The 19,323-nt window shown below is 40.3% G+C and overlaps 1 protein-coding gene across 1 annotated transcript in view; it reads right to left on the bottom strand.

The window, feature by feature from the left end:
- Positions 1 to 19,323, bottom strand: part of BANK1 (B-cell scaffold protein with ankyrin repeats 1) — a 260,578-nt gene that overhangs the window by 8,675 nt on the left and 232,580 nt on the right. The window contains exons 10-13 of the mRNA XM_009327080.1: positions 16,289 to 16,385; positions 14,433 to 14,738; positions 11,313 to 11,591; positions 1,244 to 1,312 (exon numbers count right to left, since the gene is read on the bottom strand). Of these exons, the coding sequence (XP_009325355.1) occupies positions 1,244 to 1,312; positions 11,313 to 11,591; positions 14,433 to 14,738; positions 16,289 to 16,385 (751 nt within the window). The remainder of the gene's footprint in view (positions 1 to 1,243; positions 1,313 to 11,312; positions 11,592 to 14,432; positions 14,739 to 16,288; positions 16,386 to 19,323) is intronic.

The raw sequence follows: 19,323 nt of genomic DNA, 5'->3' as shown, positions 1-19,323 counted from the left end.
CCAAGTCCTTCGCGGCAGGGCTGCTCTCAATCCCTTCATCCCCCAGCCTGTATTGATACCGGGGGTTGCCCCGACCCAGGTGCAGGACCCCTGCACTTGGCCTTGTTGAACCTCATGAGGTTCACCCAGGCCCACTTCCTGAGCTTGTCCAGGTCCCTCTGGGTGGCATCCCGTCCCTCTGGCATGCTGACCACTGCACCACTCAGCTTGGTGTCATCTGCAAACTTGCTGAGGGTGCACTCGATCCCACTATGTCATTGATGAAGATATTAAACAGTACTGGTCCCAGTACAGTCCCCTGAAGGACACCACTTGTCACCGATCTCCATCTGGACATTGAGCCGTTGACCAATACCCTCTGGATGCGAGCATCCAACTGACTTTATCCACCAAACATTGCACCCATCAAATCCATCTCTCTTCAATTTGGAGAGAAGGATGTTGTGGGGGTCCGTGTCAAAGGCCTTACAGGAGTCCAGATAGATGACATATGTAGCTCTTCCCTTGTCCACTGATGTAGTCACTCCATCATAGAGTGGTTGGTTGGCAGAGGTATGCTACCAGTATTCCAACATAGTAAGATCTAGAAGGTCCTGTATTCTTTTCCTAAGTGGTTTAGCATTCATGAAAAGTAACGTCAGTAGCACTGGAGACTGCAGTTCCCCACTGCAGTAATAAATAGGCAATTAGGTGCCACTCTATGTGCTTTAATCCTGACCTGCTACTTGTTAACAAAAGAGGGAGGAAAAATCTTCACCCAGTGTTCATTCATTTTGTACATAACATTGTTAATTATTTTAGGGTACCATTAATGGAATTTATGGTAGCGACATTCTGATGTGCTACAACTCAAGTATCAACTGGACTGCCACGAGTAATTAATTTCCCATGGATCTTGGGGTACCCAAGAGAGAACTTTTGCTCCCCACGCTGCTGCCTTTCCACGGCTGGAATTAGCGCACAGCTGAGCCCTCCTGTGCTTCGTTTTCTTGATTTTAATCACAATGGAGAAAGGAAACAGAAAAATGTAAAGTAACTCTGACTCTACAAATCTTTCCCACAAGACCGTAACTTTTATTTTTCTTTCTTTAATCTGATCTCTTAATGCTGCAATTCCATTAAGAATATAAATCACATCTGGGAAAATAGATGCTAAATCAGTCAAAATCAAGTCACAGCAAATCTCTACTAGTTCTACTGAAAAGCATCAAGGCAGTTAAAAGAGCTAAATTAAATTCTGTACCGGGCTTCCTGGCTTCGCAGTATGTCCTGTTGTTGTCACTGGGCACTCGAGTGGCCTTTTGCTGAAACACTATAACAAAATGAAGAATATAAGGAAGTTGGTGAAAAATGGCAATTAAAAACATCACACATTCTGAATGAAGGAAGGAGGCTCATGAAAGCAGGCTGGAATAAATTCCTTCTTCTAGCCTAGGAGTACTTCTCAACCCGCTTGTCAGCCTAATGTTAATAACTTAAAAAATTGTTCTGTTGCACAGAATGGCAAGATTACTGATATTACACATATCATGACGAGAAGCTTTGAAGAAAATAAAATAGACTTATCACATTAACATATTACTTGTTTAGAAAAAACAGCCAGATCTCGGAGTTCTTCACATGGTACAGACACCTACTGTAGCCTGTTTCTTATTTTATGGGGAAAGCTAAGGCAGAAAAAACCAATAGTACTAGGTGAGAATAATGACACTGCTTAAGAAATGTATGAGAAGATGTATGCATAAGAATATGTATATTTTTGTCTACTTTATTCAAGCTCTAGGAACAGCAAAGCATGATCACTTATTCCATTAGCGTAGCCCATCATCCCCATTCCTGTGAGGTGCGCAGAGTACAGCCAGCCTGGATACGCCCTGAAATGCTGCAGTCAAACTTTTGCTGGTGGCAAATGTAAAACCCAGAAGGTGGGAATTGCTTGGTTTCTGACTTAGCTACCGCCACATAGGCTTTGCCTCTTAAGTCTCAGTTCTGATTTTAGCTAAACAAACTGATAATCTGGAATAATTCCTTCCCATTAAGTAATCTTTCTGACATCACTGCAATGCAGCAAATCTGCCAGTTCAATGGAGCAAATATTTGCTTGGGGACCAACGCCTGGTACAAGAGAGCTCTGCATGGTACCCCGGAGTCCCGGCTGCTTGCTCCTGCTGACCAGGGAAACCCGGTGGACCTTGGTTTGCTCCTTGTCTGCCTGTTCAGGCTGCCTTGTACGACACATCCACGTCTCTCAGGGAAACTTGTAAAACGGATGATCAAGACGGCTGTGACATCTAAACTCTGCGCATGCTACCTGCAGAGGTGAGGAAGGAGCATTCCTAAGGGTGTACTTTCTACACCGCAGAATAAAGTACACTAACTCCTGAGTAGACCTGTATGGAAGGTTATGATGAATGAAAACAGCTGCAGACTTGATGTTCCTTAAAATGTTCTCAGGCTAACCGGAGAGAGTAAAAGAACGATACAGGCAGCCCAATCTGCTGATGTTACGTCCCTAGCTTCAGCCTAACACCGATAGATTTTAGCTTTTGTAATACTATTCTCTATAATTCTCAAAGAATCCTGCTAAATATGGTTGCGGTGTTTTCTTCTATACTGGAAATAGTATTCTCTTTTTAAAGAAGAAATTAAAAGTAACCAGAAGACAGAGGTAATGCAGGCAGCCTGAATTTTACTGCATAAGGAGAAGGGATATACTCAACCATGTCCCTGACTGGAAAGCACTTTAATTGATAGGCTTTGAAATTTCTGCTGAGTTTTGCAGTGTTGGAGTAATGAGAAATGGAATTGCTCTTCCAGTTCAAAGTAAAATTGTTAAAACCACTTTACATGCCGCATCTTGCTGAAATGATTTTAGTTGGCAGCAAGTATTCAGTGTGGGTGAGGTCAATGAAAACAAATTCCTGTTTCTGGAATGCCTGGAAAGATGTATGCACACCCCACTGTACGACTGCCACAGGTTTAGGGAGGACTCCAGCAATTTACTCTTTCATTCCCACATTCTAATTACTTATGAACTGCTCGAATACAGTAGTGGAATGAAAGAAACAGGTAATCTTGCACAGGGACATATTCCGTTATTCCTTATGGAAGATAAAGTGAACATTCCTTCAGTAAAGCAATACTAATACAGCAATTTTTTAAAGTGTCAGAACGCCATGGTCCTTCAACTGAGGAAGGATATATATTTTTATGTTTTCAGAGCCTCTCTGCCATAGATAATTTGATTTAAAAGTTGCAGTACTTCTGTTACGCTTTTTTACTTAATGTGAGCCCTTCAATAATATCTGTATGATCAGAAAGAGTCCTCCTTTTGAATTTTTAATCGCATTGTGACTGGCTAAAGTACCCATAGATGCTTGAAGGCCAAAATCTACAAATTAAATGTCCCGACCCGATATATGCTGCATAAGTTTTGTCTATGACGTATCTCCTCTCTCAGTTTCTCAGGATTAAAGGAGGCTGAGAGAAGTAGTAAGTAATTTCACTTTAATCCCCCTCCTCTCTTCAGTTGCTACAGGACACAGATGAAGTTCTTTGCCTGCCCTAAATACATTTTTATGTCTCAGGTAGTAAGATCGCTTTTTAGGAATGTAATGTAACCTCAATATTTCTCCAGAAAAGCAAACTCAGAGAGTAAGAAACTACTGCAATATTTTCTAGTAGGACATGAAACCAGAAGACAACATTTAAAAAGTGTGACAAAACACAAATTTTGTGGAAAATATGCAGAACTCTGGGAAAATCCCTAACAGAAGGCTTGGAAAGTGAGTGGGATCCAAGGAACTCAGAATTGCCTTTTTTATCTCAATCAGACTAGCTACAGACGTCGTTTCAGGCTGTCTGCACATGCAGGTGAATAATGTTATGAGGCTTGAAACGTGGTTAATATTTTCATGGTTATCACCACAAATAGGAGGGCTAGAAATACTTGAAATCTAAGTCTCTTGTGTATAATTCTGTACCAAGAGCAGCATTTTATAGTCACACACTGTGCAAGAAGCTGTGAAGGGTCTAGAAAGAGAGAATGGATTTTTTTTGCAATAGCTGCAGGTTGACAAAAAGAACAGGAACTTGATTTTCAGAATTAATTGAGGTTCTACCACAAAGCCGTAATGGTAAGGAATCATAGGTGCACTATGATATTTCAAAAATTGCTTAGTGACAGGCCAGTAAGAAGTGACATAATTAGGAACACAGGCAATCAAAACATGGAAAGAGTTACGTTGTGAGAGAGGACAACTCATATCAGTTCAGAGGCAATGATCAACCAAGATATGGTTTCTAATTTACATTTTACTTTACCCATCTAAACTAGGGGGGATGTTGCCCGATTTGTTGTATTAGCAACATTACCTCTAAAAATCAAACAAAAGTTTGCCGCTACACACTAGCGATTCAAATAAAGCTGCACCGATGAACCTACCCTCTGGAAGAATATGTGAGCTAATCATACTTACTTGAGTAAGTACCTTACTTACTCAACACTTCCAGCAGAACAAACACGAAAGAGAAAAGACCCAGCGAAAAAACAAATAAACAATAAATATCACTAATTTGAATACGGTTTGCTTAGGGAAATTCAAGATGCATTTATTCGTCAGCTTCATTGAGCTGATGTTCCAAACAAAATTATCTATTGCCATGACTGTTTCATTTAGGAAACATTCAAAATTAAATCCAGGGGACAAAATCTTTATAGAAACACAAGACTAAGTGATAATGCAAATCAATTAATACACTAGGGTTGCACTGATTAACACATCTCAACTCAGCTGCAAATTACAGTGAGCTTGTAAGCTTCCTCCTTGTTCTTAGTAGGGTTTTGCTTCATTCATTTTAGAATTGTCATGCAATTAACTGATGATCAACGGAAGAATGGAGAAGAAGGGGTGAATTGCTAGTTGGGATACGTTGCAGGGAGAGAGTCCTATCTTTGCCCACTCCATTTTTTTCCCATTATTCAAGCATTTTAACATTTAAACCGTGTGTGCATAGTACCTAGGCAAATAAAGCTCGCAAGTTCTTTTTTCTGGTAAGGATTAGATTGTAAATGAGATGTAGCACAGCAAGGGATGACAAATACACAGAGAATACTAAGGAAGGAATATAGTAGAATGATGCTTATTATTCAGGAGATGAGAACTCTGCAGATGTTTGTTCACATCTTTTTAGATCTCATTTTCCTTTTGTCTGTTTTGTTTGCTAACACACTGAGCATCACTCAGCATGAGGACTAGACAGAGGTCATCAATGCAATGCTAACCAGTAAGTTTCGTGAGAGATGATTAAAGACCACTCCTAAAATTTATCCAAAATTTCTCACATATTTAAGATTAAAACAAAAAATTCTAGTGATTCATAACATGAAATCAACTACGGAAATGGGACGCCGTAAACAGTATGGCCTTTTTTATTTTTCCGAGGCAACACAGCTGAGCACAGAACAAAAGCCTATCAGCATGCCTCATGACTCTGGTCTAGTTAGGTCCAAGCATTGTGGAGAAGGGATGGCTGCACTGTGCTGCGCAGGGTTACAAAGGCTCAAGTCCCAGAAGCTGTCCTGTCGTGGTAGCACAGGCGTCTGAATGCACTTACACTGTCAGAAGGCAGGGGGAAAAAGACTGCTCAGTTTTAACTGCACTGGTGTGAGAAAACCAGTGACCACATCTAAACCGGTACAGAAGTTCTGATCTGTTCTAAATGTGAACATGATCTCAAGACATTTATGAGAACACACAACAGTCATTTCATCGGAAGAAAGACTAGGCGATGTCAAATGCGCTTGCGGAAATACCAAACTGCCATGCCGCTCCGTTAGTTGCAGTGGCCCCACGCACGCTGCCTGAGTTTTTCAGCTACAGCATCTCATCCACTCATCACCACTTACACAGGCTGTTGTCAGCCTCTGCCTTCCACAGCCACATAATTAGTCAGTTGAGACTGAAAAAACCCAGTTTTCTCAGATCAAAAGTAAAATGAATTTAAAAAGAATCACAGTGTAATGACAATGTGAAAACATTAATCCAAAAATAAACATATGCTCACCAGCAATTCTCTTCCCAATTTGCAGTGAGATTCCAAGTCTATCAAATGTGAGCTCAAATCCGTTAGAAACCCAGTAACCTTGGTCAGGGAGGGACTTCAGGAGACTACAGAGACGACTCCCCTACACTGAGGCAAGATAATAAAAGTAATACCAGAACCCCTTCTTACGGAAGGAAGCTGGAAGGACTCTAGTGATATACTCAAGAATATTTGCTCCAGCATGTAAAACCTGAATATATTTCTGCAGTCCCATTTTTCTTCAGTAGAGAAAAGCAAAAAGGGGAAGACTTTATATCTGGTTTTACCAGAAACATGCTATTTAGAACAGTTTGCTTTTCAGCCAGGCAGCATCCTATAAATATTTTCTCTTATTCAGTACATGTTTCAATCTACCAAAGTTAAGATAGCAAAAAATCTGATTGAATGGACAGAGTGGATGAAGCCAGTATACCATTTCCCAACCAGGTCTGAAAAAACAGTCCAAGTGCACTAAGACAGCTGAACAGTGGTTCCTAGTATTTTATTCATGGAAAAACACCCTTAAGTTGGGGATACATAATGAAATTCATCTGCAGTGCAGTACTTTATACTCACTGTAGGAAAGTACTAAAAAAATCCCTCTGTGGGACATAAATGTTTTGCAGTTTGCATGAGCTCCGAGGCTTCACTTTGGAAACTCCTGCTTTAGAGCATTTAAACGATCTGCATAATAAGAATTACTAACTCAGGATGCGATCACTATAGTTCCCAGTAATCAGCCTGATAAGTTTCCAAGACACTAACAGTTCTGTTCTGGATTTTGTTTTTTTCATTTCATTTGGGTTTATGTTGTCTATTCTGTACATAAGATACTCTGCCTCCCTAAAAATATCCACTAGCTGCTACTTTTTCTGCATACCCTGTGATTTTGATGAGCAATGAGAATATTATTCTCTTCTGGGATAGTAACTGGGAAACATATTTTTCCACTGCTGACTTTTAACCCTAGTGTGAAGTCCCACAGACAGCTATCTTTAAATAGTAAAACGTTTCCAGTGCACAGAGGGGAAATGCTTTCCTTCAGGGATTTGTGAGAGGTTTGCAAAGGAATAAAGGCTATAGCATATGAAGTTTTATTTATGCTGCTGTAGGACAGGTGTCCTTGCTGCAGAGAACCCCTCTCGTACTGGTGGTCTCTGATAAGAGGTAAATCATCAAACCCGGACAGTAATGTAATCCTTAAGCCCTGAGGCAGTCCTGGTAGGTCAGACTTCAGAAATGGTCGGGAGACATTACAGAAACTCATGCACCTGTCCTAAGAATACACCAGGGACTTCGGTTTCCAGCTCAATCAAATCTGGTATCAATAGGGAACTTTAAAATTGCACTGTAAACTGAGAACACGCCACCTTCATACATTTATTTAACAGTTGTTTTGGCAGCACACAACTGAAAAAACACCGAAAGAACCTATAAAGAAATACTAAGCATTTGAGGAATGGAAAGGGAGCACACTAAGAGTGCACACCATCTGGACAAGAAGCTATTTGGCACCAATTTGCAGCTCCATTGGTTGATGAGCCTTTCACACAGAAGGCAGAATTCTCGCAGTGGTCTAAATTAAAGGACAAATGTACTCTCTGTTAAAGATGCAGTATGTTTAGCAGTGTTCAATACAGTAGTTTGCACGTTCATTAAAATTTGAAAATAGAATAAATGAAACTGAGTAAAGCGATTAGAACACTTATGTTTTAACTCTTTCAACTCACTCATGTTTCCCAGAATTTATTCCTCAGCAAATTCAGGTCAGATGCTCAAACTGTCAATTGCGGTAGTTCAGTTATGACAACTTGCATCACTGAGTGTCTACTGCCTAGGTTTCGAAGTGTAGGTCCTGCTCTGAAAGAGACTCTAAAAACGGGCTTGTGAAGTCCCCTGTTTGTTTTCTATAGATCAACAGTTCCACTATCCTATTCTGCAGAGCACCAAGTGGTAATCTACACGGAGCAGGTTTTCTGCCTAGTGTAAACTTGAGCTTTCATGTATTTGAAAGCTACTTATTACAAAGAGGGCTATTTGCTCCCTTTCTTTGCTATTCTCATGGAAACACTACTGCTTTTTGCTTAAAGGAGTAGATACTCTTTTGTAACTTCATGGACTTCAATGTGTGGTGAAAGCCCTCATGGGAATTCAGCCACTCGATTTGTCCTGATGGATACAAAAAATAAATTAGAAAGGAGGCACCAGCACGCAATCCAAGAGGCAAAAGGCATTTCTGCTACACAATGCTTACACTTTTTTTTTGCCAATAAATGAGCCCATAGTTTTCCATCACCTCTGTAGGTGCATAAAGGGCAAAAAGAAATTCTCCTCTTGCATCTCTGCATGGCGCTATCACAGCAGCTCCTGCAACAGCTCCTTGGAGCATGAAGCTTGTTCTTTCCAGGAACTTCCAAAGTACATGGGGATCCAGTTGTGGGTGACTGTGTAGCCTTAAGCCAGCCCTCCTCTGTGCATCATGCTCCATTCTCTAATCCCGTTTTTCCCATAGGACCCGTGTCTTACTGAACACCAGAAGGGAACGGTTCTGAAGAAGAACCAGAACTGTGCAGCGAAGACAACCTGTTTCTTACAAGAATATTATTTGATTTGTTTTAGAAGTTAAAAGGAGAGAGAATACAGAGGAGGGAAGGATGCCTCAGCTAAGTAACTAAAAGTTGCTCTGTGGAACAGGACTCCTCTCTCCAACAAAGCCCCAGCGTAACCCCAGACACGTCATTTTAAGCCAGCAATCGGGCTCGTGAATCCCTGACGTTAGGGTGCTGACTAGACACACTGATGATTTAATCTGAAGTCCTGAGCACTCGTAGTGGCCACTGAAATCAATGGGATCTCTGCTTTGAATGAGTAAAGTAGTATATAATGCTGTCAATCTCAAGAATGGCATCTTAGTTACTTCATAATGGGCACCCAAAACCCCAATGCATACAGAACAAATCAAAGGGTTTATCACAGAAGGGTCTGAAACAACACATTGGACCTAGGGCAGGCACAAATTATATTTTAAACAAAAATGGTAATGAAAAACACTGAAGAGTTTGGCATCTTATGCTCACCCACTTCAAACATTACTAGATGAAACAAAATATCTGTGATAAATAGCAGCACACGGCTATACACTTAAGGACTGTATTGTAATGTTCGTGGCAGGGAGAAAGAAGTAAAACAGCAAAACCACCTCAATTCTAACTTTTTGATTATTTGACTTTGCAACTTCTGCAATGCTCTTTTTAACATAATATATGAAAACAAAACCTGAAACTATCATCAATTTATTTGAGGGATGAAAAATGTGTATATGCACTAGCCAGAGTAATTTTACTTTACACTGATTAGATTAAATTCTAAAGCAATGGCTGCAAACACATGCAGATTTTAATGATGGACTGGAATGAAATTTTCTGGTTCTTAGAGCCGAAACAATCTTTTTTTTTCCCAATTATAAGCAGTTTTAATATAATAAACTGGAAACTGGGACATTGCTGGACTGGACGAAGAATTTTTTAACCACTGTGGAAAAGGACAAAAATTGCCAATCCAAGTAGCAAGAAAAATCTTTCAGCTGAAGATATATCACTTCTATCTAAAATTTCACTATCTGTCTCAGGAATCCCTGCACAAAACAGGAGAGTGAGAAACTCTAGATCTGGAACTAGCAGGACGGCCAGGCAAAACAGAGGCCTGAGCGGGCAACTGAAGCTTTCTTGAAGCGCTTCCACTTTTCTCATTTATTGTATAAGTAAATGAACTTGAGCCAGAGGCTGATTTCACAGAATAACAGGAAACTAATTTGTCTACCACTACCTGCAAAGCTAAAAACCTTGGGGGTGTGTGTATGTGTGTGTATATATATATACACACACACACATATATATATGGTGTAAAAGAACCACAGTCCTATCAAAGCAGTTCCTCTGATAGTCTCTTCCTTAGTGAACAGTTAAGGTAGACAAAGCAGAAACACTCTAGTGCAATAAGAGACAGTAAAAGCAATCTCCCAAATAACGCATCTTCCCAGTAAGGGTTTTCAAGTCACTGGCCTGTCTGTGACAATGGAGGAGCAAGATTTGAGACACTGCTCTAGCAGTCTCAGTAAAAGCAGCCATTTCAGGACTTCCGTAGTTGTAACAGGCCCCCTATACACATCAGTTCTTGGATTACACTTTAACTACTGTAATGATTCATCCTTATACCTCCTGAACATGCTGAAGAAAGAGCAACTAAATGATGAACGTATTAGCCCATGCATTCTGGCCCTCACCTAGAGTTATACAGCCTGGAGGAAGAGAGCTAGCTAGGAAGAATAAAATAAATCACTGACTGAAATAGGCATGAAAAAGGAGGTGCTCCTCCGTATTTGGCAGGATGAGCTGGGTAGTATTAATCCTGTTTTAGTGCAAAACATGCGCTGGATGGAGTAAGCAATCTACTGGTGTCTTTTCTCAGCCTGGTTTTCTACCATTTATTCTTATGCATATTCTTATACATTGGCAGGTTTTTGTAGAGGAGGCTGGAAATGCAGGCAGTATGGATTTTGGGGCTTACACAGAGATCTCTGCAGTAGGTTCACAGAAATTCCTTTTGTTATTTTGAAATTTGGCTTCAGTCTGAATTGGACTACAAAATACCTGAAATCTCTTCCAGCCTTAAATTTCCATGAATAAGCTCAAAAAGGTTCCCTAGTTTTCACAGAAATGGTAAAAGCACATAATACTTCCTCGGGTGGCCATTTCTAGCATCTTGCATTGGAGAAAGGACATTTGAAAGAGGAGGCACAGGCATTTCTCCCTACTGTTCTCATCAGAAAAAATAAAATACGGCGAAAATCTCTCTCTCAGAATTAAGTAAAACCCTTTTGATAAAGAAACTGAAAGGAAAGGTGATTCAAATAGCCCATTCTGTATCGCACTGTTAAAACAGACACACTCAGAGCTAGCCCAGTGATTCTTAATTTTCCATCATATTGTCATAATTTTTGTAAAATTAAACCAAAAAAGTGATGCTATCTGAGATGCAAATTGAAAATTAACATTAGTCAGAGATGTTGTCAGCTTATTTGAAAGGTGAGAATAGGTTGACTGAATCAACCAATTTGTTGGTTTGGAAGTAACTGAGCAAGGATCTTAGTCTTTTAAAAAATATTATTCATCAAATAGAAGAGATGTCTATATTCTACCAGCAAATATTTACAAAGCAGCAGCACTAACCTTGTACTATATAGGGAGTGTTCTCCTCTCTGACCGGTGAACATATGGGACGAGGGGCAGGGGCTGGCGGCCTGTTCACGATAAAAGACCTGCGTTCTTTCCTTTTCTCCTCCTCCTCAGCCAGTATGAAATCGTACACAGATTCATCCAGTTTTGCAAAAGTGTATGGGTGTTCCTCCTCGCCGCCTCCCTCGCATGTATCTTGGTCTTCTCTGTAGCATGTTGTTATGAGTCCATCACCACGTCCTCTTTCACTGCTGTCCTCCACAAAATTCCTCTCTGAAAAAGCGAGGAATTGTGTTCCATACATAGGGTAAAGAAAGGAGATTAGGACTTAAAGCTTTAGAGTTTCCTAAAGTAACTCAGAGACCTAATTTCACTTCTAAACTAAAGCGCTCTGATTTTCAGAAGCTTCTGATCATCTAAGTCAGTAGAGAGGCTGTCCCAAAGGAGTTAATTCCAACTTCAGGGCCTCCTCATGATTTCACATCACATTATCAAAAATAGATGCTTAGCTATTAGCCCCAAAAGAAATGGGCTTATTTAAAAGAAATACTGAGTGCCCCAGTTGCTCCCACAAGAGTCACACAAACATGTTCTTTAATGGTGAAGCCAAGTAAGCGGTACCTGTGGCCCTTGGCATTTTTGGAAAGTCAGGCTATTTGTTAGCTGTTGCAACAATGACTTAAGAATTGAAACTTATTTTAGAAATTTTGGGTTTTGTCTTTCCTACATCTTTAATGTCCCACTTAGTTTTGAGGGCTTTACTAAGATGTACTGTAGGACAAGGTGAAAAAAATTGAAAAAGCCCCACACAGCGTAGATGAAATTCATGACCCCCTATAATCTAGCTAAGCCTATCCAAAACCCCCCACCTCAGTAACTTCCCTGACTCTCTGTACTCCCTATATTTCATACATTTCACTGTATGACTACTCAGAACTTGCTTTCCTTTGGCTTTTACATTTTACAGCATTAAAAGGAATCGATGAGTTTCCCGATACCTGTGTTTCTTTTGATTTGTCTTTAAAAACCCCACAAACTGCTAAGAGTTAGAAGCTGTTACTGAGGTTGGTGTTCCCATAAATATTCATGACTTCCTTGTGCTGTTTACCCATCTTTCCTGCAAAAACAGTAGACCTGCCTGGAATTGTTGTACTGAGTCATGTTTTCCTCGTGTTGTAATCTACTGCCTGTACATGTGTATCTGCTAAACTAGGCTGTGGTCACTACTGGTGTTTTCAATACTTTGGCTGCTATTTAAAGAATTGTTTTATCTGTTTATGGGTTCAGGAGCTAAACAATCTTTGTAAGTGGGATACATTTATAAATGGGATGCGTCATTTATAAATGGGATGTATTATTAATACGTACTATCAACATGTATTCTGGCTAAGATACAAAAATGTTTTAAAACAACAAGTGGGATTAATACACCTGCCATATTTAAAATGAAAAATATTTTGTTTCCGTGTCACTATAAAAGTTCTGTTTCTTTCTCTGTAGGATATTCCTTCTTTTAACTCCCACAGGGGGCACTCTCATGCCACTGCCAAAACAAAGACTTCAAGAAGAGAGGACTTGCCTTTTAGGTATTCCACAGCAATACCTAAAGCAAGCGGCCCAGTAAAAATACGTAGCAATGACTCATTAGAGCTCCTCTTTGAAAGCAAGCACCATCCACATTTAGAGGAATTCTAATACCCCCAACCCCATTCCCCAATGATGAAACCAAGGCTAACGCTTCAGGAAAATTCATGGCATGTTTTAAATGAACTGTTCACACAGGAGCATTTTTAGATGAACTCTGCCTTACTAGCACAGGATTCAGCACGGGACACTAGGTAGCCGAGAAGCTTTCTCTACTGGTACCCACATACAGACAACCGGCATTTGGCAGAGGGGGTTACGTTACTACTTGATGGTATAGCCACATGAGAGCTACTCCAAGACAGGCATTTATATCAAACCGACACTAACAAGTCCTGACCAAACCTGACGCCTCATTTATGCAGACATATAGCTGCAGCTAAGTATTTCGTGGGAAGCAAAACGCATCTTGAACATAAATTTTATTCTGCCCCTCTTTCTCTTAGAATCCACCTATGATTTCCTGCATATAGCCAGCTTTTTCGTTCACAGCAGAAAACGGGACGAAAAGCTACCTATAGCAGGCTATAAGGCTAGAAAGCTACTTCTATCTACTTATGTGAACTTCAAAGTGCTTGGTGATGGTAATTTAAGACTGTAATAGGTTATGCCACATTTAAAAACAGAGTTAACAGTAATAAGCAGTGGAGAAACTGAGAAGCAATTTGTGTGCATGTTTATCAGTAGTGTCCGTGACAAATAAGTTTTTTTTTCATATGTGACTATTTAAGACGGGTATTTAAGCTTGAATCCTTTTGCATACTTATTTTTCCCAATGAGAAAAAATGATAATCATCCCTTCTGAAATAGATGCAAATACTATTTTGGGCTTCTCATCACCTGAATCAAACTACAACACTAAATTTTAGATTTTTACTCTGGGCAGAAGTATTTAAAAAAAAAAAAAAGGCTAAGCATTTCATTAAAGGTCACAATTTCTCCCTCTCTTTTCAATCTGCAACACAATATAGCTTTTTATTTCTAACCACAACATTGGCTAAAATGTAATAAAATACTGTTACTTCTCTTCGCACAGTCACTTTCTATTAATTCTACCTGTGAAATTCCAAGCTGTATTAAATCAAGATAGTATTTAATATTTTTAAATGGTAAGTACTTAAGTCAACTTGACAACAATACAAGCTCAATCTTTTGTTTCAAGCCTCTCTTGTAAATCCAATGCATCATGTATTATTTGGCAGCTCTCTGAGATGGGCAGAGCGAGAAAAACCTGAACCCAGCAGCCCATACCACAGTATTAGCTGACATACCTGGTCATGAATATCTTGATGCAGCAAAGTTCATACGCACATGCTTGCTTTGCAGAATTAGGGCCATACTGCCTAGACATAGGCCTACTTCTAACATACTTGCTCTTAGAAGAAGTGATCACACATGATCTCTACAGCAGCACCTAGTCTGCACTTGCACATGTTTGTATCTGGGGTTATTTTCCTCTCAAGATCGTACCTTGTGATAAATTGTGCAGATTGTCCTGTCTTAGGATGCCAGGCAGATTTCGAGGGGGAGGAAGGGGTGGCCTCTTACAGAAAAAGCCATCTCTTCTGTTCTCTCTGAGATCATCAGGTATGCTGGCATACAAATTGTCAGGACTGTTGTGAAAGCTGTATGAATCTTCCTCCTCTTGATCTTCATGTTCTGTCTCCTCTCTGCTGTCTTCTACATCATCTTTCTTTTCCTCATCTGCCTCAGCTTCTTGTTGGCATCTTGATCCAATTCCATATTGATCTCCTGGGTTCTGCTTGGCTTTTAATGCTAAAGAATGCATTATTTCATCTAAAATTTGCCATCTGGAAACATTTCCTGTTTCAAGGATTCCCACAGAAGCAACACAATGGCTAATAAAACTTTTATGAACTGATACAGTAGGAAAGCTGTCAAATACATATTGTCGGTGAGCAGCTTTTTAAATATTTACCAAATCAAGAGTGGAAGTTTTTATTGTATCTTGCTACTCTGATACACACCATCTTCGTGCACGCAATGTTAAACTTTTCTGGAGTTGCTGTCAGAATGAAATCACACACGCTTACCTTGCCTCCACAATTTGTGTTACTTGACTTTCAATGCAGCACAGCGCAACACTTAGTAAAATAAAGCCGTAGCTCACACAGCTGTGTAACCTGTTTTTATACAATGGGGTTTGGGTGCTTATTTAAATCTCTCTAGAATGAGATAAACATTGCCCCTGAGAGACATGGCTGTACTCCTGTGGAAATGGAGCTCTTCTGTCTTTAGTGGCCCACAGACCAGAATAAGAATATAGTGGAGGAATGTGAAAGCAGACATTTTAATCACTACGTACAGCATCAAGATTTGGGTAGCCAACCTTAGTAACATAACAGAGTAAACTATACAAGACCGTCAGCAGACTTACAGCCAACGCATAGCACATAGCAGGCAATACCGAGCCCTTGAGGTAGGTTTCCATTCTGAGTTATCCTTTGGTGATGCCTTTCTTTCACCACCGATAGGGCATTTAGCCGGCTAACATGGCCAGCTGTTACAACCCGTGTTCTTCTTCCATGTGTCCACCCTGGGGTGTTCCCATATACAGCGTGACAGAGACAGTGAAAACGTTATCAGGGCTAACCAGGTTTCTAGCTCACATTTTCACAGTGGCTATCATCCACCTAGATGTACTAAAGCAACCGGTTTAAACTTAGCAAATAAGAAACATTCTTTTCATACAGAATATGAGACAGTTGAAAAGATAAAATTGTCAACAAACAGATAAGATAGAAACAGGATAAAGTTTAGCTTTATAGATCCATGACACTGTAAAATACATGCAAAATATATACCATCACTAAATGCAAACAAGCAACTTTGTTTGCAGTTTTCAAGGGGAATGCATATGACCACACAGATTATCAACAAGCTTGTCATCAATCTATGCTTAGATGTATGAACATCAAGCTGCAAAATATCTACTATCTGTGCCTCCACACAGGAGTTGGCCGCACCTGTAGGCAGTGCCTCCCCTTATATGAAGGCTGTTCTCTGAGAACTTGGAGAATTCAGCTGTTTTCTAGATTCAGAGCAGAGATCACAAATTTCTAGAATTTACCGGGAGGGGTGGTTGCACTGAGGTCTGTCTTTCTGAGAAATGACTTTAGTTATCATGACTGAATCCCTCACCTGCCTTCCCCCTTCTCCTAGGGCATCTGCCCTCCCTGGAAGTTGCAGTAACGTGTAGAAATTGAAAGTATTAAAATAATTTTCTCCCTCTGTTTGTCCATAATCCCACTCACTTAATACAGCACACATGCTTTGTTACTGATAAAGCTAACAACATGACTTACTCACGGCTGGTTGAGTTTCTGAGCCTAACATAAGCACATAAGTGTCATCATCTTCTGCTTCCTCCTCACAATTGGTGAAATTATCTGCTGTATTAATCTAGAAAGAAAAATAAAGGAGAATATTTGTTTTGGTGACATCTCCTACCTTCACACTCTGCTATCGATTCAACATTCTACTAAGGGGAAAGTGGAGATAGAAACATCATGTATTTGCAACTATGTAGTGGTATACGTACCGTAGGCAACAGGAATGCGTATATCTGGGTACATATAAAGGACACAAGGTTGTGCCACGAAGTGATATCCAAGTTTGCGCAGCAAGGATTGAAACTAATTGATCTTTCCTTAGCACTGCGCTGGGCTGTCCAGACAGTTCCCAGCTCTGCTCCCAACAGTGAAGCGCTCATAGGTAACGAGAAAGATCAGTAACAGAAAACCACAAAGTCTATAGGACATTACTGAATATCTCAAGGCTGCACAGAGCGCAAGAAATCTCTGGAGAGCTCATTACAAATGGTTCCCATATCCTAGTGCTTGGTACCAAAAGCCACATGTGCACTGAAAAACCAGAAATGGGACTGCAAAGCATGTTAGCAATTCTACCTCAGTGCCCAAGTGTGGCAAAGCGCTGCGTCTTGTTCCTCTAGAACGGTGTTACGTTCACACAGCGCTATTCAAAATTAGTCTCAGGAGGCTCAGTTCTCTAAAACGTCATCAATGTATTTCTTCAAGCAGAAGAGGTACAAACTTCTGCTCACTCATAGCTGCTAAGAGCAAACTTGTAACACAACTACAGACAGTTCTGTTGTCTTAAAATATACAACACATACTTGTTAATTGCTGATTTTCAGGAACAACTGGCATTTCAAAAGGTGACAGTTTTTTTCAAGGAACCCAGCAGGACCTCGATTCCCATGTCAGTGTAATATGAAACTATCCTGCACAGGCACAACGGAGCCCTCAATAATTATTCAGGAATTTTGAATCACAAAATGTTAACTCTGGGTGTCTGAATACACCAACCCCAAAGCAGGTAGGGAAACAGCATGGTCCATACATCATCCAGTCTGCAAGATTAATTACAAGCAGATTAGTGGACAGTGAAGTCAAGAGGAAGAACTGATGAGCCGTTATACCCTTCTGCATGGCGCAGAAACAGATTCCCATGAGCTCGTGCCAGACTCTCAAGAAGTTTGTTCCTAGTATCCTGCTGCCCTCTGGCATCCACAGCCACTGTCTCAGGGACAGAGTTCTGGCTGTGTGAAAGGGGGAAAAAATTGGAGAAATAGTGGGTTTTCCTGGGGAACTGAGAATGCCTTCTTCCCTGCTGCTCTTGTACACAGCCATCTCATGAATACTAGTCTTAAGACAGTGCAGCCATCAGACAGCGCATCAGGTGCCTCTCTGGCCCGCTTTGCTTTGCTGCTTCAAGAATACACCTGGATCTCCACAAAGCTATATCTGCCTCAAACGATAAAGCATTATTCTCTGTTTTCTATACCCATATAATGTGCACATCAGTGAGAGAATCCTGTTTTGCTTGAACTTCCCAATCATTTATCTGGTTCCTCTATACTTCACAGAAACAAGATACCTCTTAAAAGCCCTGAAGTTAGAGCTTTTCAGAGTATTTATTTTCAAAAGATTTAGGCCTGCATGTGCTAAATGTAACTGTACAGTTGGGGGGAAAAAAAAAAGTCTTCTGGTAAGTTCTGTATCTCTCCTGTGAACAGAGGATGTGTGCAGAAGAAATCAAGCAAGCAGAGCTCTGGATGTATTAAGCTCTCCCGCTATTACAGTGGGGTACCACACCAGAGACATTCTTTCAAGGTGTTCACTTTTGTCTTTGCAAACATGAAGTACGCATGGATATATAATTGGTAGAATGAGGTCAAAAGGGTAAGTGGAGGAAACAAATAGACTTTCTGATTTTCTTCTTCGGCATTGACATTTCTCAGCTGAAGGAAACCTGGTGACTCACAGGAAAACAATAGAATAGATATGATTAATATGCATCTTTGAAACCTCAGTGTTTCAGAAGATCAAAGGTCAGCCTGCCCTGCTAGCTTATAGTGGCTTCACTGATAATGCTGAATCTTAGGGAATTCAGGGTGCAATTCAGAAGTTTAGCCCCTGACTACGCTTCCTAAAAATCTCCTGGACCTGGGAGACACAGAAAAGCTGAATAGATAGAGTCTTTAACTAAGTACGTTTACACTAGAAAAAGATTCTGTATAATGCATAAATTATTGAGAAAAGCCTCCTGTGACACTGGGCATGATGACACCGTGCAGCTGAAAATGGTGCAGCATCTCCAAAGACAGTGGAGTGTGTCCTTATTTAAGAATGCAAAGCAACGTAGCTAAATCAGAAAAATGCCACGGCTCAGCTTGCAAACCTTGCCATGATGCCCTGAATGAATGCCCATTACCTTTAGGTTTGGAGTGTCTTTTATATGGGCTGGGTCACGTAATTTGAATGTAATAGCATAGCCAGCATGATGTTTCTACAGTAAAATTTAGGGTGTGGTGTACAATATGCACACAGACCTGTACTTCAGTCTTTTGAGTCTGTCTGGCTGAAAATGGCTCTTTGATTTACACTGAGATTTCTTTTGGATATCAAGCCACCTTCCAAAGGAAGAACCAGCTTTAGCGGAAACTGGTATCACAAAAAAAGGTATAAAAAAAAGCTGTTGCTGTTAGCACAGAACTGCTCACAACAGACTACTGAAACGGGCACTGAAGGTTTGAAACTCGAGTTTGTGAGTTAGCAATAAAAATTCCTTACCTCAAGATGCAACAGGAATGTTGGAATGAATTGAAAGTCCTCTGAGAGACTGATGTTTCAAGCCCTAAGATTAAATGCCACCTCTCAACATCGAAAGGCAGATACTTAATTTTCTTTCAGTTATGTATTTTAACTTTCTTGATTAAGCTTCATGTCAAACTAAAGGCTTCCAAAAAGGCCAAGTTTTTTAACAGCTTCAAAGCTGTCCCTCTTATACAAAGCCTAAATTGATTTACCTCAGTTAT

This window comes from Pygoscelis adeliae, unplaced genomic scaffold (assembly GCF_000699105.1).
Source record: "Pygoscelis adeliae isolate BGI_AS28 unplaced genomic scaffold, ASM69910v1 Scaffold87, whole genome shotgun sequence".
Taxonomy (NCBI): Eukaryota; Metazoa; Chordata; class Aves; order Sphenisciformes; family Spheniscidae; genus Pygoscelis; species Pygoscelis adeliae.
The sequence above is the reverse complement of the archived record's forward strand: the minus strand, read 5'-3'. Positions and strand labels throughout refer to the sequence as shown.